General features: G+C 44.5%; 1 protein-coding gene across 1 annotated transcript in view; it reads right to left on the minus strand.

The window, feature by feature from the left end:
* Window positions 1–4,337: 4,337 nt before the first annotated feature.
* LOC140494010 (uncharacterized) overlaps window positions 4,338–24,521 on the minus strand; it is a 28,844-nt gene continuing 8,660 nt past the window's right edge. Inside the window, exons 2-9 of the mRNA XM_072592942.1 lie at window positions 22,268–22,365; window positions 20,909–21,045; window positions 18,080–18,230; window positions 15,282–15,498; window positions 12,116–12,248; window positions 10,702–10,884; window positions 7,332–7,450; window positions 4,338–4,501 (exon numbers count right to left, since the gene is read on the minus strand). Coding sequence (XP_072449043.1) covers window positions 4,402–4,501; window positions 7,332–7,450; window positions 10,702–10,884; window positions 12,116–12,248; window positions 15,282–15,498; window positions 18,080–18,230; window positions 20,909–20,983 — 978 coding nt within the window. The 5' untranslated portion in view covers window positions 20,984–21,045; window positions 22,268–22,365 and the 3' untranslated portion in view covers window positions 4,338–4,401. The remainder of the gene's footprint in view (window positions 4,502–7,331; window positions 7,451–10,701; window positions 10,885–12,115; window positions 12,249–15,281; window positions 15,499–18,079; window positions 18,231–20,908; window positions 21,046–22,267; window positions 22,366–24,521) is intronic.

Consider the following 24,521-nt stretch of genomic DNA (forward strand, 5'->3'; position numbering starts at 1 on the left):
TAGACAAGTCCCCCGGGCCTGACAGGATATATCCTAGGATTATGTGGGAAGCAAGAAAGGAAATTGCAGAGCCATTGGCAATGATCTTTTTGTCTTCACTGTCAACGGGGGTGGTGCCAGGGGGCTGGAGAGTGGCGAATGTTGTGCCCCTGTTCAAAAAAGGGAATAGGGATAACCCTGGCAATTACAGGCCAGTTAGTCTTACTTCGGTGGTCAGCAAAGTAATGGAAAGGGTACTGAGGGAAAGGATTTATGAGTATCTGGAAAGACCCTGCTTGATCAGGGACAGCCAGCACGGATTTATGAAGGGTAGGTCTTGCCTTAACAAGTCTTATTGAATTCTTTGAGGAGGTGACCAAGCATGTGGATGAGGGTAGAGCAGTGGATGTAGTGTACATGGATTTTAGTAAGGCTTTTGATAAGGTTCCCCATGGTAGGCTTCTGCGGAAAGTCAGGAGGCATGGGATAGAGGGAAATTTGACCAGTTGGATAGAGAACTGGCTCACTGGTCGAAGTCAGAGAGTGGTGGTAGACGGTAACTCTTCAGCCTGGATCCCAGTTACAAGTGGAGTTCCACAGGGATCAGTTCTGGGTCCTCTGCTGTTTGTAATTTTTATTAATGACTTGGAAAAGGGAGTCGAAGGGTGGGTCAGTAAATTTACAGACGATATGAAGATTGGAGTTGTGGATAGTGAGGAGGGCTGTTGTCGGCTGCAAAGGGACTTAGATATGATGCAGAGCTGGGCTGAGGAGTGGCAGATGGAGTTCAACCCTGTCAAGTGAGAGGTTGTCCATTTTGGAAGGACAAATAAGAATGAGGAATACAGGGTTAACGGTAGGGTTCTTAGTAAGGTGGATGAACAGAGGGATCTTGGGGTCTATGTTCATAGATCTTTGAAAGTTGCCACTCAGGTGGATAGAGCTTGTAAGAAGGCCTATGGTGTATTAGTGTTCATTAGCAGAGGGATTGAATTCAAGAGTCGTGAGGTGATGTTGCAGCTGTACAGGACCTTGGTAAGGCCACATTTGGAGTACTGTGTGCAGTTCTAGTCGCCTCATTTTAGGAAAGATGTGGAAGCTTTGGAGAGGGTGCAGAGGAGATTTATCAGGATGTTGCCTGGAATGGAGAATAGGTCGTACGAGGATAGGTTGAGAGTGCTAGGCCTTTTCTCATTGGAACGGCGAAGGATGAGGGGTGACTTGATAGAGGTTTATAAGATGATCAGGGTATTAGATAGAGTAGACAGTCAGAAACTTTTTCCCCGGGTACAACAGAGTGTTACAAGGGGACATAAATTTAAGGTGAAGGGTAGAAGGTATAGGGGGGATGTCAGGGGTAGGTTCTTTACCCAGAGAGTGGTGGGGGCATGGAATGTGCTGCCTGTGGGAGTGGCAGAGTCAGAATCATTGGTGACCTTTAAGCGGCAATTGGATAGGTACATGGATAGGTGCTTAAGCTAGGACAAGTGTTTGGTACAACATCGTGGGCCGAAGGGCCTGTTCTATGCTGTATTGTTCTATCTTCTATGTTCTATGTTCTATGTTCCAAGTCATATTGAAGGCAGTGTATACTATTTACAATTACCCATATCCTTAAATACACAGAAGGCATTTAAAAAATCTTCAGGGTAACGCCAACAGATTTAGTAAATTAGCTCCACCTGCCCACCATCTCTGTCAGCATTTACATACCCCCCCTTGAGAAGACTTGTAAGTCATAGGACAAAGTTCCAAGTGGTAGACTCGAGAGACTGGTTAGCAAGGTTAGCGGAGTGGACTCGATGGGCCGAATGGCCTTACTTCCACACCTATGTCTTATGGTTATATCACACAGAATACAGGAAGAATGAGCCATTTATTTACAGAACTGGCTCGAAGATAAGAGGATGGTGGTGCAGGGTTGCTTTTCAGACTGCAGGTCTGTGACCAGTGGTGTGTCACAAGGATCGGTGCTGGGTCATGCTTTTTGTCATTTATATAAATGACTTGGATGTGTACATAAGAGGTAAGTAAGTTTGCATTGACCCTAAAATTGAGGTGAATTGGGCAGTAAAGAAGGTTACATCAGAGTACAACAGGATCTATGGGCTGAGGAGTAGCAGATGTAGTTTAATTTAGATAAATATGATGTGCTGCATTTTGGAAAAGCAAATCAGGGCAGGGCTTATTCACTTACTGTTAAGGTCCTGGGGAGTGTTGCTGAACAGAGACCTTTGAGTGCAGGTTCATAGCTCCTTGAAAGTAGAGTCACAGGCAGATAGGATAGTGAAGAAAGCGTTTGGTATGTTTTCCTTTATTGGTCAGTGCATTGAGTACAGGAGTTGCGGCTGTACAGGACATTGATTCACCTACTTTTGGATTATTGTGTGCAGTTCTGGTTCCCTGCTAGAGGAAGGATGTTGTGACATTTGAAAGGGTTCAGAAAAGGTTTACAAGGATGTTGCTAGGGTTGGAGGATTTGAGCTATAGGGAGAGGCTGAACGGGCTGGGGCTGTTCTCCCTGGAGCGTCGGAGGCTGCGGGATGACCTTTTGGAAGTTTATACAGGGGCATGGATAGGATAAATAGACAAAGTCTTTTTCCTGGCATGGTGGAGTCCAGAATTAGAGGGCATCGATGTAAGGTGAGAGGGAAAAGATGCAAAAGAGACTTGAGGCACAACTCTTTATGCAGAGGGTGGTGCATGTATGGAATGAGCTACCAGAGGAAATGGTAGAGGCTGGTACGATTACAACATTTAAAAGGCATCTGGATGGGTAGGGAGGATTTAGAGGGATATGGGCCAAATCCTTGCCAATGGGATTAGACTTATGTAGGATGTCTGGTCAGCATGGATGAGTTCGACCAAAGGGTTTGTTTCTGTGCTGTACAGCTCTATGACCCTGTGACTTCATGCCATGCACTTAGCAACATTCCATTTGATTGGGTGAAACAGTTTAAGCTTTCTTCCAAATATTTGGCTCGAGTTCCTGTAGTTTCAATGTCTCTCTTCCAGCAAGATTAGTCAAAGGGTCAAATTGTGCAAATAATCCCAACTACCCCATCCAAGCATCCTCTAGAGTGCTCGAGTCAGAGTTTTATAGCAGGAGACAGACCCTTCGGCCCAACCTGGTCCATACCGATCAAAACGTCCATCCACACTAACCCCCTTTCCCTGCACTTGGCCCATCTCCTTCTAATCCTTTCCTATCCATGTATTTGTCCAAGTGCCTTTTAAATGTTAATGTACCCACCTCAACCACTTCCGCTGGCAGCTCATTCCATATGCGTACCACCCTCTGTGTTTTAAAAACGTTGCTCTCCAGGTTCTCTTTTATTCTTTTCCTTCTGACCTTAAACTGATGCCCTCTAGTCCTCAATTCCCCAACCCTTGGAAAAAGATGCCCCCTCAGTCTCCTATGTTCTAAAGAAAAATGTCCTAGCTTGTCCAACTACTCCCTGTAATTCATTGTTGAGTCCTGACAACATTCTTGTAAATTCCTCTGCACTTTTTCCAGTTTAATGACACACTTCCAATAGCAAGGTGACCAAAACTGCACACAAAACTCCAAGTGTGGACTCACCAATGTCCTGTATAATGCAACATAACTTCCCAACTTCTGCACTCAATGCCCTGACTGATGAAGGCCACTGTGCCAAAAGGCCACCTTCACTGCCCTGTCCACATGGGACTCCACTTTCAGAGAACCATGCACCTGAACTCCAAGGTACTGTATCTTGTATTATTATCTGAGGACACGACAAGGATTAACAAAATATTTCAGCAGTTCTGCTGTTACAGTTCCAGCCCAGAACAGATTAAGTTCAGATCAGTGCTTGAGTATTGAGGCACTGAGTAGTTTTCAGATTCACTCACAGAGTGGTCTAGAAAACTAAAGAGTGAGTTTTTCAGTGACACAAATTGATGAGTTATTTTAATGACACATCAAAGAGTGAGCCAATATGACAAAAACACACTGAGCTCAGCTTCTGCAGCATCACAGCAGAGCTGTTAGTCTTTGGATAAAGATCAAATGTACAGAATATCGGCCCTAAATCAGCAGGTACAGTCACCACGCCTTTTGAAGGAACTTTGCAGCACTAATGGACATTGAAAAAGTCAACACCAAATAAACATCCTTCATTACTCTCAGGAAGAAATAATGGGGTTCAGCTGGGAACCTCACTGTTAGCCTGAGGTGGTGTTGTGAGCTATTGGCCTGATTACAGCAATCTGCAGGTGAGGCTCCCCTATCAACGCTGTGCAAGAACTGGAGAGTGTTCTTGGACTCAACTCGTGATGACACTGAAGGCATTTGGTTCTTCATCATTTTTATTTTTTGTTTCAATATGCCTTGGTGGCTCGAGAGCTGCTTTGGTGCTGGATGTCTCTATATCATGGTATTGGGGGCTAGTCTTGGTGTCATTGCATAGCGACAGATGGGGGTCGTGAGATCTTCATACCCTTGAGGCGCTGGTAAAGTAGGTAGGCTTCAAGTCGACACATGGGGAGACGGGCTGGACTGGAGAAGAAGAAGAGATGCATTATTCAAAATCATGAAGCATTTTTATAAGAACGTGAAACAAGACCAATCAGCCCATCAGATGGTCCCATGCTGAAAGTCTTTAGTCCTCCTTCCCTACTCTAACTATAGCCACGTTTAGAAGCTTTTCACTGAATCCACTTACACCTCTTTTAACGGACACATTGTAGATAAAAATCAACAGATAGTACGGATTCCCATCAAACCTAGTTTGTGCCATTATATTAAATCACTGCTCAGTTTATCAACCCTCTCACAACACTGGGCTCCAGCTCCCGGTCTGGGGCTCACCTGCTGCTGACTGCTCTTTGTGTTTTTTTTAATCTTTTTACTTTTGCTCCTTTTCCTTTTAAAGACTTTATCGGCATCTTCTGCAGGGCGAGAGCAGGCCAGGCCGGGCTGGGCCTGGGGGGGGGGGGGGGGTTGGGGGGGGGGGTTGGGGGGGGGGGGGGGGGGAGGATTGCAGCCGAGCCCTGGTGGGGAGGGGGTGAGCGGTAAGCCCAGCATGGAGGAAGGGAGCAGGGAGTGGGGAGAATGAGCCCTGGCATAGGGGAGAGGGAGTGAGTCTGGTGGGGAGGAAGGTGAGCCTGAGATGATGACAACAAGGTAGACCCTGTGGTGAAAGAGGGAGCCTGAGAATCAGTGACTCTGATGTTAGTTGGGTCTGGTCAGGCAATGGTGGTTCTGAGCTGACTCCATGTATATAGTCTTCTCTTTAAGCTACATCTTTTCATTTTTCTCTTATCCTTAAACTATCAAAATGCATTAAACTTTGCTCTTAAAGAAGGAGACTTGCACACATGGTATTCCAGGTGTGGTCTCCCTTAATGCTGTGTATTGTTATCATTTGGTGCAGGAGGAATTGAATATTGTATTGTATTAACTTTCCTGATCACTTGTTGTCCCACATACTAAGTTTTTGTGATTTGTATACAAGGACTCCCAGATCCCTCTGCATCTCAGCTCTGCAATCTTTCACGGTTTAATCTTTTTTATTCTTCCTGCCAAAATGAACCATTTCACATTTTCCCACATTATATCTCATTGGCCAGGCTCTTGTCCAATCACGTAACCTATCTTCAACATGCACACACACACAGGCACCATCACCCCAAGTTGAACAACACTTGGAGTAGGAACCAAAGGGGGATTCAGTGTTCATCACGTGAGTGACTTGGCAGCTCCACACTGACCAAGCTGGTTAAGTCTAAAGGACAAAGCTGCTAGCCTGGGCCTATGGCAGGTGGTGAGAGAGAGAACCAACAAGAAGGAGATGTCAACTTGTCCTCACCCTTACCACAGCACGGTGACTCAGTGGTTAGCACCGCTACCTCACAGTGCTCGGGACCCGAGTTCAATTCCTGCCTCAGGCAACTCTGTGTGGAGTTTGCACATTCTCCCCGTGTCTGCGTGGGTTTCTTCCGGATGCTCCGGTTTCTTCCCACAGTCCAAAAATGTGCAGGTTAAGTGAATTGGTTATGCTAAGTTGCCCTTGGAGTTAGGTGCATTATTAAGGGGAATGGGTCTGGGTGGGTTAATCTTCAGAGGGTTGGTGTGGATTAGTTGGGCCGAAGGGCCTGTTTCCACACTGTAGGTAATCTAAATCTAATCTAAATTTACCTGACTCAGGTGCACCCTTCCATGACTGAATCTGTGACCATTGCAAAATCCTTGTGGAGACAAAATCTCATCTTTGCATTGAGGATACTCACATTGGGCATCCCTGAGGCACTATGGGCCATTAGCAATAAAATTATATTCAACCACAATCTGAAACCTTACGGCCTGGTGTCCACTCTCAGAAGGAATGAATCCCCACCCCCAATGATCTCCCGTTCGGGTTAAACCCCATCTGAATGGAGACTACAGGAGGGCATGCCAGGAGCAGAAGATGAGGTGTTAACCTGGTAAAGACACCAAACAGGACTAGCTGCATCCAAACAGGGTAAGCAGCAAGTGATAGACGGAGCTAAGCAATCCCACAGCCAATGGGTCAGATCTAGCTCCGCAGTCCAGCCACATCCAGTCGTGAATGGTGGTGGATGATTAAACAACTCACTGGAGGAGGAGGCTCCACAAATAAGCCAGTCCTGAATAATAGGGAACCCAGCGTAATGCAGTAACCACTACTGTAGACAGTACTCAAGCTGCAGCCTAAATAGTACAGCATAACCACCCATCTCTCATATTCTGTGCCTTGGCCAGTGATTACAAGTATGCTACACGCTTCCTTAACCATGTGTCCTACTATCTTCAAGGGTCCAATGGACATACACTTCTGATGCTCTGTACACTGTTCTCTTCTTCGCCTCCCAAATGCAAACCCTCACATTTCTCAGGACTACATTCCATTTTATCAGTTTTAAGCCCTGACGAGTCCATCAATATCTTCCTGCAATCTGCTGTTTTTTAATCTCACTCTTAATCACATTGATAGATCTTTTTTCTGAATTGTCTGCAAACATTGTAATCAGGTTCTCTACAATTGAGTCCAAATCATTTTTCCACACCACAAAAACAATCCTACTGGAAACATCTAATTCATCATTCTCCTTGGCTTCTTGATTCAGTTTTAGGTCCAATTTGCCACTTTCATTTGGATGCCACGGGCCCTGTCTGAAGTGTCGGACCATGTTAACAGCTTAATTAAAATCCACTTGGTCTACATCAAACGTGTGAATCTCATCAATCCTCCTCAAATGTTTCAAACAAATTATTGAGACACAACCTTCCTTTAAACAACTCTGTGCATCTGTGAGACTGAAGCAAGACACAGATAAATGGCAAGAGGTTGGTGTCTCCTTGTTACCTGGAAGCCTCCTTCCGGACAGTCCAGCTGTTGGTTTTCTGGCCAGTTGAGTCCTTTGGCTCACAGACATTTTTTGGAGTGAAGTCTTGTTTGGTGATTGTTGTATTGTCAATCTTTCCCTGTTAGCAGAAGCATTGATATTTTGAGTAAAGTCCAGACTGTAAGATTGTGGTTATGTTAGCAGAATCATAAACTGGGGCAGGATTGATGAACGAGGGAGACAAATTCAAAACAAATCATAATAGGTGGGAAATTTAAATTCAATGAGTTAATTAAATCTGGAATTAAAAGACAGTTAGTATCAGTAATGGTGAGTGTGTAACAACCAAATCTGATTCACCAATTTCCAGTAGGGTCTGGTATATTTGTGACTCTGGACCCAGATGGTGTTGACTCTGAACTGATCCATGAAATGGCTGAGCAAGATACTGCGTTGTGTTCAAGAAGGTTATTCACCACAACCTTCTTGGTGGTGGTTTGGGCAATAGCTAAGGAGAGCGGGGTGGTCTTCACAATAATAACCATAAAGGAACAAATAAATCTCAGATTTAGGAACAGGATTAGGCTATTTGGTCCTTTGAGACTGACCTGTCATTTGATAAGATCTTAGCTGATCTGTTTGTGATCTTATTCCTGTCCACTCCCCATATCCCTTGACTCCCTTATCCATCAAAACTCTCTCCAATTCTGCCTGAATAAATTCAGTGACATAGTCTCCACTAATGTCTGGGGAAGAGAATTCCACACACTAACAACTGTCCAAGAAAAGGTTCCTCTTCATCTCCATCTTAAAAGGGAGAGACCCCCTTAATCTGAAACTGAGTCTTCAGGGTCTGCCCACCCCTTCAAGTGGCAACATCCTCCTGAGGTCCATCCCATCAAGTCACTTCAAAATGTTAAAAGTTTTGATAAAACTACCTCTCGTTCTTCCAAATTCTGCTGGCCCAGCCTGTCAACCCTTCCTCACAGCGTAACCTTCTCATCCCGTGAGTGGACATTCTCTGAATGACAAACACAATTATATCTTTCTTCAAATAAATAGACCAAAACCGTACACAGATTTCCAGATATGGTCTCACTGAGGTCCTGTACATTTGCGGTAAAACTTCCCTCATTTTATATTCCAGTCTCGTTAGAATACACATCAGTATTCTGTTTGCCTTTCTAATAATTTATTGTAGGTAAAAACAATGACTGCAGATGCTAGAAACCAGATTCTGGATTAGTGGTGCTGGAAGAGCACAACAGTTCAGGCAGCATCTGAGGAGCAGTAAATTCGACGTTTCGGGCAAAAGCCCTTCATCAGGAATATTTATTGTACCTGAGCACTAACATTTTGTATTTCATGCAGCTCACTAGCAAGTCCTCAATGTCAGCTAGGTGGGCAATAAATGCTGGGCCCATATGTGCCTGAAAAAACAATACCACGATATTCAAATCTCTCTATACATCACTGAGTTCTCCATTTAATTAATACACTTTTTCTGTTCTTTCTGCCCAAGTGGACAAGTTCACATTTACCACATTATATTTTTTCACCACATTATATTCTTTCACCACTTACTGAACTTGTCTACGTCCCTTTTCAGACTCCCCAGCTCCTCCGTCCTTTCCTCCCTCTCCTGATTTGCCTATCGTACATTTATTCTCCTTGTCCAAGTCATTTATATAGATTGTAAGTAGCCAAGACCTCAAACACATTCTGCCTTTCATAAAGCCATGTTGACTGTGCCTCATCATACAATGATTTCCGAGAATCCAACTATAAATTCCTTAATAAGATTCCAGCACTTACCTTTACGACAGTTGTTGTGAAACTATCCCATATTCCAGTAACCAGAATGTAGTTTGTGCTTTTTCTCCCTACTGTAGGGGAAATGTTGGAATCTTATTAAGAAGGTTAGTGTCGGATTCTTAGAAAATCTAGCATAATGAGGCAGAGTCAACGTGGCTTTATGAAAGGGAAGATGTGTTTCATTGATGTATTAGAATGTTTTGTGAAACTAACCGGCAAGTATGGTAAATATGAGTAAATAACTACAAAGTAAAGTGAGTGTATTGTCTGAAATCTCCCCTACATGCTGGGATTTGCAGAAGTGTAAGGTCTGGGTTGCATGATCGAGTCAGCCTTGCGTGACTGCGGCCTGTCAGGTGACACAAGTTGAAGAAAGGAGAGCCTGTGTATTTAATGTGCTTAGATCTCAAGAAGACATTTGATGAGGTGGTCTATCAAAGGTTGTGCGACACAGGGTGGTTCAGGGAGTAATGTGGATGAAAGAATGGACATAAGATTATGTCAATGCTTTAACAACCTCTGCAGCCTCTCGTTGTCTGAGCATCAGATGCAAGCCATCAGGTTCTGGGATTTGTCAGTCTTTAAGTCTAATAACTTTTCCAGCAACTTTTCCCTGGTGAGAGGTATTTATTTTAAATCCTTTTCTCTTGTTTACCTCATGATTTTGAAGTATCTTTGGGAAGTATTCAAAGTTTGTTAACTGTGAAGGCTGACACAAAATTCCTGTTCGATGCCCTCATAATCCCTTTGTTTTCCGATCGGAGATTCCCAAACTCCCTCATTAGCTTCAATTACTCTTTCTCTATAGAAATTTCTTTTGTCTTTTTATATTATTAGCTAGATTTCCATTACCCCGCTTTATCCCTCTATTTTTGTGGTAATCCATGGCTTCCCTATTTAATCACAGTTAATACATGCTTCTCAAATAATTTTTCTTTCCCACTGCTGGAAGTCATTAAATATCCTTTTAAAATCAAGAAATAGAAGAACAGCAAAATTTATTTGCTCAAAATCATCAAGGTTCATCTCAAAGACAAAGTCTGATTGGAGGTTATGCCCATTATTAGCCACTAACAGTTGCCATTATCAGCTCCTGGCCTGATTGTTATCCACCTTCTTGTCTGTCCAACTGTGCTTCTCTCTCTTTGGGCTCTATGCCAACCTATTGTTTACTCCATACCCCGTCCCCCTACCCTACCTTCTGCATAAAAACGGACATTTTCCTCGCTTCCATCAGTTCTGAGGAAGGCTCCCTGCTCCTGAAATGGTAACTCTGATTTCTTTTCACTGACCCTGCCAGAGCTTTATCAGCAATTTCTGATTTTGTTTCTGACTGGAAATTATCTTGTGACAGCAGAACAGAGAGCAGTATGAAAAGGATACTGGTGAAGATCAGAAATTTCCCTCGAGAGAAAGGTATATCCCCAGTAGGAAATGTAAGAGTACCGTCAGTCCACTAGGGGATTAATTCCTTGTGTACTTTGTACCTAATCCAGACTGAACATGCCTTCAGAACATTTGGCTGGACAGCATATAGAAAGCTTTATCCTATAATTAAACCATGAGGCTGCTTACTGGAGGAGGCACATAGGCTCCATCATGAAGGTCGCCATGGCGAACCCTGGAGCGCATCTCCCAAGGCCTGAAGGAGTTTGTATAAGCTGTTCCACTATGGAATTTACCACCACAAGCACTCTGCATCGTCATGGGTCGGTTCAGATCTTGCACGTCATTGAATGGTTCCTCTGTATATGTTAGCTGAGGAAGAGATAAATATCAGCAGTTATAGTTGGATTCACAAAACCATTGTACTAAAACGTGGGGAGGGAAGTAGATTGTCAGGGACTGCAAATGAAGGATTAAAGAGGAGCAGGGTAGAGACCAGGCAGTGAAGGTGACAATGAACTGATTGAACTAATCTTCATCGATGTGCAAGGAGTGAGAGTTCAGGATGTTCATTACCGGGGTTGAATCTTGGATCAATGTGTAAATGCTCAGAACAGGATCAGAAGAAAGTCATTTGGATCCAACATTCAATCTGTTTGTGTTTTGGAATCCACATTCATGTCCCCTTTCCAATAACATTTGATTCCTTTGCCTAACAAGAATCTGCCACTATTCCTGGAGTATTGAGTGCAGGTTTGGTCTCCCTGTTGAAGAAAGGATATATTTGCTTTCTGTGGAGGTTCACCAGACTGATACTGGACTGTCCAATGAGGCAAGATTGGATCGACCGGGCCTGTTTTTGATGGAGTTTAGAAGGATGAGAGGGGATTGGATTGAAAGATATAAAAGTTTAACGGGTGGACAGACTATATCCTGGAGTCAAGGTTAGAGTGGTGCTGGAAAAGCACAACAGGTCAAGCAGCATTTGAGGAGCAGGAAAACCAACATTTTGGGCAAAAGCCCTTCATCAGGATGCTGCCTGACCTGCTGTGCCTTTCCAGCACCACTCTAATCTTGACTCTAATCTCCAGCATCTGCAGTACACACTTCAGACTAGATCCTGGAGCCTGTTCCCCCTAGTTGTGTGCCTAGATCTGAGGGACACAGCCTCAGAATATGGGTTAGACCACTGAGGACAAAGATGAGGGAAAATCTGTTCACTTAGATGATAGTGAACCTGGATAATTCCGTACCATAGAAGGTTCTGGAGGCTCAGTCACTGAATATCTTCAAGAAAGAGGTAGGTACATTTTTATATATAAAGGAATCAAGGGCTTGGGGAGAAATAGGAACATGGGATCTTCCACAGTCCTATTAACTGGTGCAGAAGACTTGAAGGACGAATGACCTACTCCTGCTCCTAGTTTCCATGTTTCTATCTATCCACCAGGATTAAAAGGATGGGATTGAGTTCATGACCTCAGAGATTTTGTACGTATTATGGAATGCATGAGATTTATGGGCAGAGTGACCGTTGCTTATTGCAAATTCTATGAATTTCTCTTCAGTGAATTGTGTACAGATATAATTGGTTTATAATTACTTTTGTCACTGTGTTGGTATCAATGGTCCCTTCCAGTTTCAACTGGTTCTTTAATATGATTGGATCACGTCGGGGGTATTTGTTAGTGTCCCAGCCAATGAATGAATCTCGCTGAATCGTGTTGAAGTCCACACTGAGGAGAGAAGGGAAAAGACGTATTGGAGTTGAGGATGTCAGGTCTGTTGCTTTTCTATACCAACAACTTGCATTTACATTGCACCTTCAGACTGGAAATACATCAATTAACAGAGAGATGTAAGGTCACTGGTTTGACAGGGGTCATATCCACCACCTTCCACATCACCCCCTCCCATCAGACACTCAGTAGCAGCAGTGTGTACCATCTACAAGATACACTGCAGAAATTCGCCAAAACTCCTTAGATAGCATCTTCTAAAGCAAAACCATTTCCATCTCAAAGGACAGGACAGCAGATACATGGGAACACCATCATCTGCAAGTTCCCCTGCATCCTAACTTGGAAATATGCAATTGGTTCTGCTATAATGCAATAGTTCCATCTTGTGCAATCCCGTGTTATAAGAAAATTGTGTAATCGTGACACTATTGAAACTAATGGGCCCAGAATCGTGTTTAACCAATACATGCTTTAAAAGTTTGTGCTTTAGAAATACCGTCCCCAATTTGTCAATTGTGTTATAGTGAATTTGCATTAACAAAACGCTCATTCTAGCAGAACGACCTGTATCACTGTTCCTTCACTGTTACTGGGTCAAAGTCCTGGAAGTCCCTCTCTAAGGACATTGTGGGTCAACCCACAGCCCATGGACTGCAGCAAAAGAGCAACGACAGATGGGTAACAAACACCAGGCTCATCAACGACCCCCACATCCCATTTACAAATTTTAGGAAGTAACATTGTGTCTTCCTTGTGTTTCTGAACCATCGGTATTGCTGCACCCTTGGGAGCACACATAAAAATCTATTGCCAACCTCAGAGAAGTGTTCTGAAGAAGGGATACTGGACCCAAAATGTTACCTCTGCTTTCTTTTCACAGCTGCTGTTGAGTTTCTCCAGCAATTTCTGCTTTTGTTTCAGATCTCCAGAATCTGCAGTTCTTTGTTTTATTTTACTCCTTACATCTTAATCCATTCCTTTTGAACCAAAGACCTAAATTCTGTTTTCCTTCTCTATTACCCACTGAATTTGGGAGCTTACTTTATGAGATTCATGTATGAAGACCTCTAAACTCCTCAGCAGTGTGAGACTTTCATTACACCTATCTGTGTTGATTGGAATTGCTGGCTTAGAGCTGCGAGTTGAGGATGGCGTGTTTGCCTTAGGAAGGTGGAGGAATAGTGGCTCAGTGGTTAGCACTGCTGCCTCACAGCGCCAGGGACCCAAGTTCAATTCCACCTTTGGGCAACTCTCTGTGTGGAGTTTACAGTTTCTCTGTGTCTATGTGGGTTTCCTCTGGATATTCCAGCTTCCTCCCACAGCCCAAGGATGTGCAGGTTAGGTGGATTGGCCATGGGAAATGCAGGGTTACAGGGATAAGGTAGAATGCGGGCTTGGTGGGATGTTCTTTGGAAGGTCAGTGTGGATTAATGGGCTGAATGGGCTGTTTCCACATTACTGGGATTCTATCAGGATGTTTGGGATGACTGTGTATTGTGGAGGAAGCACGTTTCTGAATATGATCAGGTTTTGAATTAATATTCTGACATGATAATGTTGGGACAGATTGGTGCTAACCTTTTTGATTCTGTTGTAAACAGGGTCTGATCCTGGCCTTTACAATCAGACGCCATTCAGTTCCTCAGACTTCTGGCTCCAAATAATTGAATTCACCAGCTCCGTAACCACACTGCGGGGTAGTGAAGTACCTCACTTTCGTTGCTGACTTAACAGCATAGAGCTGAATGGAATATGTGCATTGCTGGTAGAGTCACATTTAGCCCATCCCTAACTGCCCCTGAACTGAGGGGCTTTCTGAGCACTGTCGGAGGGTAACAGGAGTCACCCACATGGCAGTAGGGTTAAAGCTGTATGTCAGCTAGACAAGGTAATGAAGGCAGATTTCATTCCCTGAAGTGCATTAGTGAACCAGATGGGCTTTTAACCACAAACAATAGTCACAGTCACAGCTTTCAATTTCCAACTTAGTGTTAAATCACATGGCAAACCCTCCTGCTTAATTTAAACAAGCAACCCAGAAAAGATTTATCCTGTGCAGTAATCTGTGAAAATTCGAGAGGCCAAGAACGACTTAAAAATTAACAACTTCATTTCTTAAAGTATAACAGAGAATAATTAACTAACAACTATTTACAACTCCTTCCTCTAACCTATCTTTTACTTTCCCTTCTATAAAACTAGTCCAATAAAACCCTTGATTAAGATTTACTGAAACTTCCAAATTTCAAAATCAGCCAACTGTCGAATCTTCTCTTTATATCTTCCTCTGTAGATTTGCTTCCAGGTTGATGTTGATGTTTTTCCTGTTCAAACTCCTCTTCTGGACAGGTACTGTTGGTCTTTTGGCAGTTCTCTCTCAACTGTTCAATTTTCCCCGGTCGGAAAGCATCCCAAAGCATCAGAGTGTGTCATTGGCTTTTAATATTGTCAATATTCTAAATTCAAACTTGATTAGAGTTTAGTATTTTTCGGGAGATAATTTAAACTGGTTGGCCCAATTCAACCTTGTTTTTTTGTTTCCAGGCAACCAGCTACACTGGCTGCTGGACCAAGAGGTTACATTGTTCCCTTGTTCAGAACACTTGAACTTGCTTAAAGGTACAGTACACTTTTACACCTTCATGACATTTAGTTATGAAAGGAATTTAAGTTTACCAGCTCCATAGTGAGTCCTACAGCAGTAGACTGGGCTTATGGATTATTAGCCCAGACGATTAAAACCACATCATATTCATCCCCTGAAAAGTGTCAACAAGCCATGCAACCATGGCGTGCCTCATTCCTGAGCCTTCCCAGGAGGAAGCAGTGATCACAGGTAGGTTTTTTGGGAAGTGGGGAAAACAGACACTAGACAAATCATCAAAATGACAAGGAACAATACAGGAAATTAAAGAATCAAAGCATCAAGAATTTGTCACAAAATTACTGATGGGACAGATCCCCAGAGTGAGGACTCAGGTGCGTGTGTGTGACTGTGTGACCCAGTACGGACAGTACATGTCTTACGGTAAATGCCGGTTGATGCGCAGGTTGTCGACCTGGAAGATTAGTGGTCGGCGTCTCAAAGCCTGAGCTGTGTAGATGGGATAGTCTTTGCGATAGGTGGTCATCGACTCAATGGTAGCAGACTTTGGCTTGGCTCGTTTCTTGCTGGGAGGGTTCTGTTTCTCAATGGGTAAAGGCTGATATGTGATTTCGTAAGTGGTATTCAGATCATGAACACCTTTAATAACAGAGTAAAACAATGTGAATATTCATTTGATGCACAGCAACGGCACAAACTCCAGAAAATGTGCTCAAACTATTTCTCTCTGACCTCCTGGCTTTAGGGAGGGAGCTTTACGCTGTATCTAACCGCGGACTGTACCTGCCCTGGGACTATTTGATGGGAACAGTGTAGAGGAAGCTTTATCTTCAGTTTAAAGGAGTGAAGAGAGTTTTACTCTGTATCAAACCCCCCTGTGTAGCTGACCTGGAAAAATCTTTTGTCATTCAGGAGGATGGGTTCATTGTTGAGAAGAATTGAGGGACTAAGTCAATAATTGGCTGTGTTGGAATGAAAGTTGCATGAAGTCAGACAGATGTGACTATATGAGGTTACATGAAAATTGATGCAGTGTATGTTCCCCCTGGATATTTCTCAGCTTGACTCATTACAGACTCTGGCAGCTTGACCTTCACAATCTTTCCCGAGGGTCCCTAGGGCATCCTGCTCTTTTTGGTGACTCTGAGTCACCATACCTTGAAACTTTAAGTTGTCTGGCATGGCCTTTCCTCGTTCTACCCTGTAGCATGAATTCTCAGCAATTTCCGCTGGTGTGGTACTTAGCTGCTTTTGTTTCTGGTATTTGGAACATTGAGATCCTGGAGGATGGAAATAGAACATTAAAAGTCTTATTTTCTAGTATGTTTGTGATCTTGGTTCTTTGCTGTGTGTGTAACTTTGAAGCAGTTATTACAAATATATACAGTGGATAGAATATTGCTGTCTCCAGAGAGTTTCTTATCAAGGCTGTGCACAACCAGTTTCACTTTGGAACCAAACCCCTGTGGAATGAGATTAACATTCCAATGACCTTTGTTAACCTTCTCCCTGCTCACCGTTAGTCACTTGCTAAAGCTCTACTTCTTTTTGGTTTCTGGTCTCTCGTTATTATTAAAATATTCACTAAGTTTCAAAGTGATGGTTTCACATTTTCCTGCATCAAACCTCATTTTTATAGTTTGGTTTATCTCTCCATCTTTCATTATTGTGTCATTATTCCCCATTGTAACCTCCTCATTTTGCATCATAGAGTCATACAGCACAGAAACAGACCTTTCGGTCCAATCAGTCCAGACCGAGCATATCCCAAACTAAGCTAGTCCCACCTGCCTGCTCCTGGCCTATATCCCTTCAAACCTTTCCTATCCATACGCTTATCCAACTATCTTTTAAATACTGTAATTATACCCACATCCACTATTCCTCCCGAAGGTCATTCCTCACACAAACTAACAGTTGTGAAAAAACTTTGCCCCCCCCCCGCCCCATGTCTTTTTCAAATCTCTCTCCTCTCACCTTAAAAATGTGCCCCCATCGTGAAATCCACCTCCCTCGGGAAAAGTCAATCACCATTAATGCAATCTATGCCTTTCATTATTTTATAACCGGCTATAAGCTCACCTCTCTACCTCCTACGCTCCAGTCAACAAAATCACAGCCTATTCAGCCTTTCTTTATAATGCAAACCTTCTATACCCAAAAACATCCTGGTAAATCATTCCTGAATCCTCTCCAGCTTAAAAATATCCTTCCTATAACTGGATGACCAGAACTGGACACAGTATTCTGGGAGGGGCCTCACCAACGTCCTGTACAACCGCAACATGATTCCCAACTTCTCTCGTCAAAGGACTGAGCAATGAAGGCAAGCGTACTAAACACCTTTTTAACCACCCTGTTCATATGTGACGCAAGCTTCAAGGGATCATGTCCGTGAACCTCTACATTCCTCTGTTCTGCAACACTACCTAAGGTCCTACCATTAATTGTCTAAGTCCTGCACCTTTGTTATACCAAAATGCAATACTTCGCATTTATCTAAATTGAATTCCATCTGCTATTTTTCAGCCCATTGGACCATTTGAATAAGATCTTTTTGTAATCTTAGAAAACCTTCTTCAATGTGTGCTATGCCACCAATTTTGGTGTCATCCACAAACTTACTGACCATGCCTTCTATATTCTCATCCAAATCATTAATATAAATGACAAACAAAAAAGGATCCAGAGCTGATCCCTGTGGAACATTGCTGGTGACAGACCTCCAGTTTGAAAACTAACCTCGACCAGCACTCTCTGTCTCCTGCTGTTCAACCAATTATGTATGCAATTGGCAAAGGCATCCAATCTCCCATATCTTTCATCCAAACCATAATCCAGCTGTCACGTCCCATCAATCAGAGTAGGTTCCCATCAACCCCACTGTCCTCTCCACTTCCTGAATCCACGTGATCTCATTTTTATGAATGATCCTGATGCAGAATCTTCTGGATGTCCACATTTACACAGAGAGTCCTCACCTGCCTTATTAGTCTCTGATCAGTTGATGCTGCTTCAGTGTTACATTAAACCTGATCTCTCACCCCTTCCTGTTCTGTACATGCCCTGACACATCAGGTCACCTGTTTCTGCAGAATTGTCCAACCCTCAGCTCTAGGTGCACAGGGAGTGAGGATCGGAGTGCATTTGGCTTTCTGGGGAGAGGACTTCTTCAGCAAAGGAGAGAGAGAACCATTAAAGGAATATTGGAGAGGTTCACCTGCAGTAGCAGGAGGCCTTGTTGGAAATGCAGCTTTCTTGTTGCTGTGACAGGAAGCAGAGCTGCTGGAGTGGACGCTGCTGCTTCTTGAACATTTCTGCATTACTGCTTTACTGCGGGCGGATTCCTGCCCTACCGCTGAATGTTTCTTCTGTAAAATAACTCAAATCAGCAGAGAATAAACCAGGAAGAAACATTATCAAAGTTTAACTTAGAATACAATAGATTTCTGTAGAATTGTGCAAGGAACAGTACAGCTCAGGAACAGGCCCTTCAGCCCACTAAATATGTGCTGTTACATGTTGCCTTACACTTCCCAGGCTTCCCTATCCCTCTATTTCCTTTCATGAATCTACCCAGACGCCTCTTAAACATTACTATCATGTCTGGCACCAGGATTGGGGTATGGGAGAAATCGGGAGGGGTACAGGAAGTGGGGGGGAGGGGGGTGGGGAGGTGGTAAAGGAAGTTGGTGTGGGGAAGGCAAAAGAGGGGGGTGGGGAGAGAGAGGGGGCCTCCCAGATCCTAGGCCCTCCTACCATCCCCACCTCCCCCTGCCCCACCCCCACTGGGGGATCTCACCAACACCCTAGGCAGTGATTGATTTACTGTCACTTATAGTACAGTGAAAAGCTTTGTTTATGACCCGTACGGGCAGATCATAGTAAGCAAGGATGTACAGATCAAAGAGACTTAGACAGAGGCAGACAGCTTACAAGATCAAAGTTAACAAGCTCAGCATTATTTGAGGCTAGAGAGTCCATTCATCAGTCCAATATTGGCCAGGAAGAAGCTGTCCCTGAACCTGTTGGTGTGTATGTTCACACTTCTGTATCTCCTGCCTGATTGAAGAGGTTGTAGGAGATCGTTACTGGGGTGAGATGGGTATTTGATGATGTTGGCTGCCTTTCTGTGGTAATGAGCCGTGTAAATGGGGTCCGTGGATCGGAGGTTGGCTTCCGGATGGTCTGGGCTGTGCACACAACCTTCTGTAGTTTCTTATGGTCCTGGACAGAGCAGTTATCGCACCAGGCCGTAACGTACCCAGACAATATGCTCTCGATGGTGCATCTGTAAAAGTTGGTGAAGGTCCTAATGGACATGCTGAATTTCCTGCGCTGCCTGAGGAAGAAGAGACGTTGTTGTGCCTTCTTGACCGTCACATCTACTTGGGAAGTGCAGGACAGATTGCCAGTTAGCACCACTCCTGGTAACCTGACACTCTCCACCCTCTCACCCTCCTCTCCATTGATGTAGATGGGGACGTATTCTCCTCCTTTCTTTCTGAAGTCACTGATCAGTTCTTTCGTTTTGGCAGCATTGAGAGAAATTATTATCATTGCACCATGTCACCAAGCCCTCTATCTCCTTTCTGTGTTTTGACTCATTGTTGTTAGATAGCTGTCTTACCACGGTGGTTTCATCAATGAACTTGTAGATGATGTTCATTTGGAATTTGGCAACACAGGGAGTACAGTAGGGGGCTGAGGACGCATCCTTGGGGGTCTCCAGTTTTGAGTGTTATCATGGAGGAGGTGCAGTTATCTCTCTTCACTGATTGCGGTCTGTGGGTCAGGAAGCTGAGGATGCAGTTACAGAGGGTGGAGCTGAGACCAAGGTCACAGAGTTTTGAGATCAGTGTCTCCCCAGTGCTGAGCCCCATTACTATACTCTACACGATGGTTGTGGTGATGGTGGTGGTGATGGTTGTGGTGACGGTTGTGGCAGTGATGGTTGTGGCGATGGTTGTCGTGATGGTTGTGGTGATGGTGGCGATGGTGGCAATGGTGGTGGTGATGGTTGTGGCGATGGTGGTGGTGATTGTGGTGGCGATGTGGTGATGATGGTGGCGATGGTGGTGGTGATGGTGATGATGGTGGTGGCGATGGTGGTGGCAATGGTTGTGGTGGTGGTAGTGGCGATGGTGGTGGCAATGGTTGTGATGGTGGTGATGGTGGTGGTGATGGTGGCGATGGTGGTGGTGATGGTTGTGGTGATGGTGGTTGTGGTGATGGTGGTTGTGGTGATGGTGGTGGCGATGGTTGCGGTGATGGTGGTGGTGATGGTTGCGGTGATGGTGGTGGTGATGGTTGTGGTGATGGTGGTGGCGATGAACTGTGTGTGTGTCTTCCTGAAGAAACACTCGTGCACCATTGCCCAAGGTTGCAGGTGTTAGCCTTTGGTAAGATCTGGTTTTAACGGCGACAATGCAACCCGTGGGCATTGTTATCGAAAACTCTTCAGTTCGCTTTAGAAAGGGAAACCTGCTTCTGCCCCACCCCGCCCTGGGGAACTGTACCACCCCCCCCTCCCCCACCCCGTCCTGCAGAACTGTACCCCCCCCACTCCCGCCCATCACTCCGCCCTGGGGAACTGTACCACCCCCCCCTCCCCCACCCCGTCCTGCAGAACTGTACCCCCCCCACTCCCGCCCATCACTCCGCCCTGGGGAACTGTACCACCCCCCCCTCCCCCACCCCGTCCTGCAGAACTGTACCCCCCCCACTCCCGCCCACCACCCCGCCCTGGGGAACAGTCCCACCACCCCCTCCCCCACCCCGCCCTAGGGAATTGTACCCCCCACTCCCATCCACCACCCCACCCTGGGGAGCTGTCCCTCCCCCCCTCCTTGCCTGGGGAACTGTCCCTCCTCCCCCTCCGCAAACCCCTGTCCTGGGGAACTGTCCCTCTCCCCCTCCCCCACCCCCTGTCCTGGGGAACTGTCCCTCCTCCCCTACCCCACCCTGGGGAACTGACCCTCCCCCGCCCCCTGTCCTGGGTAACAGACTGCAGAGTGAAGGCACTGAATGAGCTGCTGGAATGACTGACCTTGGCACAGAGCTGTCCTTGTTGTCCAAGTGGTTTCTGTTTGAAAGCGGATCTCTGTGTGGTTTCCACCTGCATGGCGGGTGGGTTCTGGTATGGGGGTGTGCGTAATGGCCTCTTGCTGCTCCGCGGTTGGGGATCTGAAAAGGATCAGAAAGGGCTTGAATCTCCATTGTCACTCATTAAATCCTGCTCTGCACCAGTTAATGGGGGTGACAGAAATGGAGTTTGACTTTCAATTCTGTAGCATCTAACCGTCAGGATGTTCCAAAGCATTTTACAGCAAAGACCCATTTTTCAGGAAACATAGCAGGCAGTTCGTCCAAAACAAAATTCCATAAACAAGAACATGATAATGAGCAGATAGTCTGTTAAGTTATAAACTTGCTGCAGTCCTCACAATGTTGTTGGAGGGAGAAAGACCTGACTCTCTCAGTTCTGGTACCAGGAGTTCTCTCTGTAAACTCCTTCAATCCTGTAAGCTCGCCATTATATCAGCTGTCCTCCAACCCTGGGCTCTTTGGGTTCTTGATGCTTTATCAGTGGCTATATCTTTGACTGCATAGGCACTAAAGGCTATTAACACCTTCCTAACCCTCTGTCCCTCCTTAAAACCTACTTCATATTCTGAGATTTTCAATATCTGCCACAATAACACCTTACAATGACTCTGTCAATGTTCCAGCCTAATGCCTTGAAGGGTGGCGCTACCTAAATGTATTTAGTTGTAAAGCAGCAATGTGAACTGGCCTTTAGAATCAAATTGTTTACTATGATGCATGGGACTTTTGACAATACTACTTAGATTAAAGAAAATTTTGAAACTCACAACTCTCCCTATTGTCTCCCTCTCCTGCAGTATCCAGATAATTAATGATTAAACTGTAGAGTCCTAAAGAATTGGTACCTCTCAGACTAACTGGCTACTGAGGATGCTGTGCTAGAGTTACCAATCTCAGACAGAGTGGATCAGACACAGCAGAGGAACTACGGCCTTCTCATCTCAAGTGAAAAGAACTGGACTTGGAGATCACTGACAGTGTTGGCAGGACATAGAACATTACAGCGCAGAGGCCCTTCAGCCCTCGATGTTGCACTGACCAGTGAAACCAAACTGAAGCCCATCTAACCTGCACTGTTCCATTTTCCTCTATATGTTTATCCAATCGAGCTGAATCCAGAAATAGTGTGTGTGTGGAGACCCCAAAACACCCACCCTCCATCACAGTCTCATCACCAAGATCCTCCTTCACTGCACTTCCCACTGTCACCCAACATCAAGCTAAAGGCAAGAGACAAAGCAGATGTCATTTTCCCAAGACCAGGTATAGTTTAGAAGCAGTTGGAAATCAGGATTCTTACTCAGAGGCTGAGTGAAGGTGGACTGATAATGGCTCAGGAGAGGGTCTGTGACTCCAGCTGATGTGTTCTTCCGACAGTTCTGATGGTGTTTGTGTTCACTGCAGAAGAAAGGGAAGCGTTAATTAGTGAGCTGTAACTTGGACATACCTTAACTAGTGCTATCCAGGCACAGTTCCATCATATAGTCCCCAGGTTTTATATTCCTGGCACCAACCCTCTGGAATCTCCTGCAATGTCCACAAATTGAAGATTAATTTCCTGGACTCTGCAACTCAGAGGAAAATCACATCAACAACAAATTACGGAATATCTTTCCACTTTGTTTGAACAATTTGTTGATGAAAGTATTGGGGAGTTGGGAAATTGCTATTTGACTGGATGAGCCAGTGGTCGTGCAATAAAATCTCCAGGAATATATACAGTACAAATCGGTAATCCTGTGCATTGTTCGAGATGTATTGTCATTATCTAATCACCTGACATTGTTAAATCATCATTCATCTCGCAAAAGACTCATAAATCCAACAAAAACAAAGACTCATAAAACCAAGCAAGTGGATCTATAATGTCATTACTTCCTCATGGTTATCACTGATTGGAACATAGAGGGGAGGGGAGAGTGACTGCCTTTGACATCAGGGAAGGGATGGGATCTCTCTATTAGCTGGAGTCATACCCAGCACATAGGAAGATGGTTGTAGTTGTTGAAAGTCAGTTATCTCAGCTCCAGGACACCTCTGCAGGAGTCTGTCAGGGTAGTGTCCTAGGCCCAACCATCTTCAGCTGCTTCAGCAATGACCTTCCCTCCATCATAAGGTCAGAAGTGGGGATGTTCACTGATGATTGCACAATGTTCAGCAACATTCGTGAGTCCTTAGCTACTGAAGCAGTCCATGTTCGGATGCAACAAGATCTGGATGTTACACAGGCTTCGGCCAAAACGTGCCCAAAAACATTCTTACTTTTCCCACACCAAGCAATGACCACCTCCAAGACAAGAAAATCAAGCCATTGCCCTTTGACATTCAATGGCATTACCATCTCTGAATCCTCAGGCTGAAAGTGCATAATGAGTTTTTGAAGATCTGATCAGAATGATTACAACAAGACGTGTGCTTTGCTAGAAAGTAAATTTATTAGCTTAATCTAATTTGGATAAAAGCAAATGAATGAGTGAATCTATCACCTTGAACTACTTTAGACATGTTCACCAAGTAATCCTCGCTGCCTCCTGGCATCCAGGGAGCCTGCATGACATCTGCCTATTGGTGCTCTGTCTCAGTTTCCAGGGAGTCAGTCCGAGGGTGAAAGCTCCCCCGTATGAATACCATTCTGAATCTGATATTGCCATCTCGGAGTATTTTTCCCAAGTATTCCTAAGTGCTTGTAGGTCATAAGCAAATGCAGGTGTCACTGCAAAACAGCCTGTTCCCAATACAAGGCCATTAAAGTTACCTTCCAGCAAAAACAGGCAGCTTTTACGCTAACAGAAATAGAAATTGCTGGAAAAGCTCAGCCAGTCTGGCAGCATCTGTGGAGAGAAATCAGCGTGAATGTTTCAGATCTAATAACCCTTCCTCAGAACCCAGCTTTCACACTAAATCTGTTTTCACGTATTTTCCTTCAATTTTTTTATTTCTATGTCCAATTAATCTTTCAGAATTTGATTTGGGGAAGTATATGGAGATATACTCCACCTGAGATATGGAGTCCAGAACTGAACAGAGGAATCAAGACAGAGTCTAACCCGAGTTCTCTACAGTTGTGTTCAGGAGTAGACCATTCAGCCTCTTGAGCCTGTCCCACCATTCAGTGAGATTATTGCGGATCTGTGCTTACCTTTGGCCCATACCCCTAATGTCTCTGCTGACAGCAAATTATCTCTCTCAGATTTAAAATTAACAAGTGATCCAGCATCCACTGCCATTTATGGAAAAGATTTCAAAATCTCTCCCAACCTTTGTGTGTGTAAGTGCTTCCCAACATCTCTCCTGAACAGTCTGGCCCTAATTCTCAGATGATGCCCTCAGTCTGGAATCCCCAAATCTTTACTCTGTCTTCACCTGTTAATATCGTGAAGATTTTCGTCAGATCACTCCTTAACCTTCTAAAATATAGAGAAAGCAGACATAATTTATATAATCGCTCTTCACAACTTCATCCCTGAAGTCCAGGTCTCATTTCTTGGAAACCTACAAGGCCAGTCTGTCCTTCCTATGGCTTGGTGCCCAGATCTGACCATAGTACTCCAAAT

Source organism: Chiloscyllium punctatum, chromosome 23, assembly GCF_047496795.1.
Source record: "Chiloscyllium punctatum isolate Juve2018m chromosome 23, sChiPun1.3, whole genome shotgun sequence".
NCBI classification, from domain to species: domain Eukaryota; kingdom Metazoa; phylum Chordata; class Chondrichthyes; order Orectolobiformes; family Hemiscylliidae; genus Chiloscyllium; species Chiloscyllium punctatum.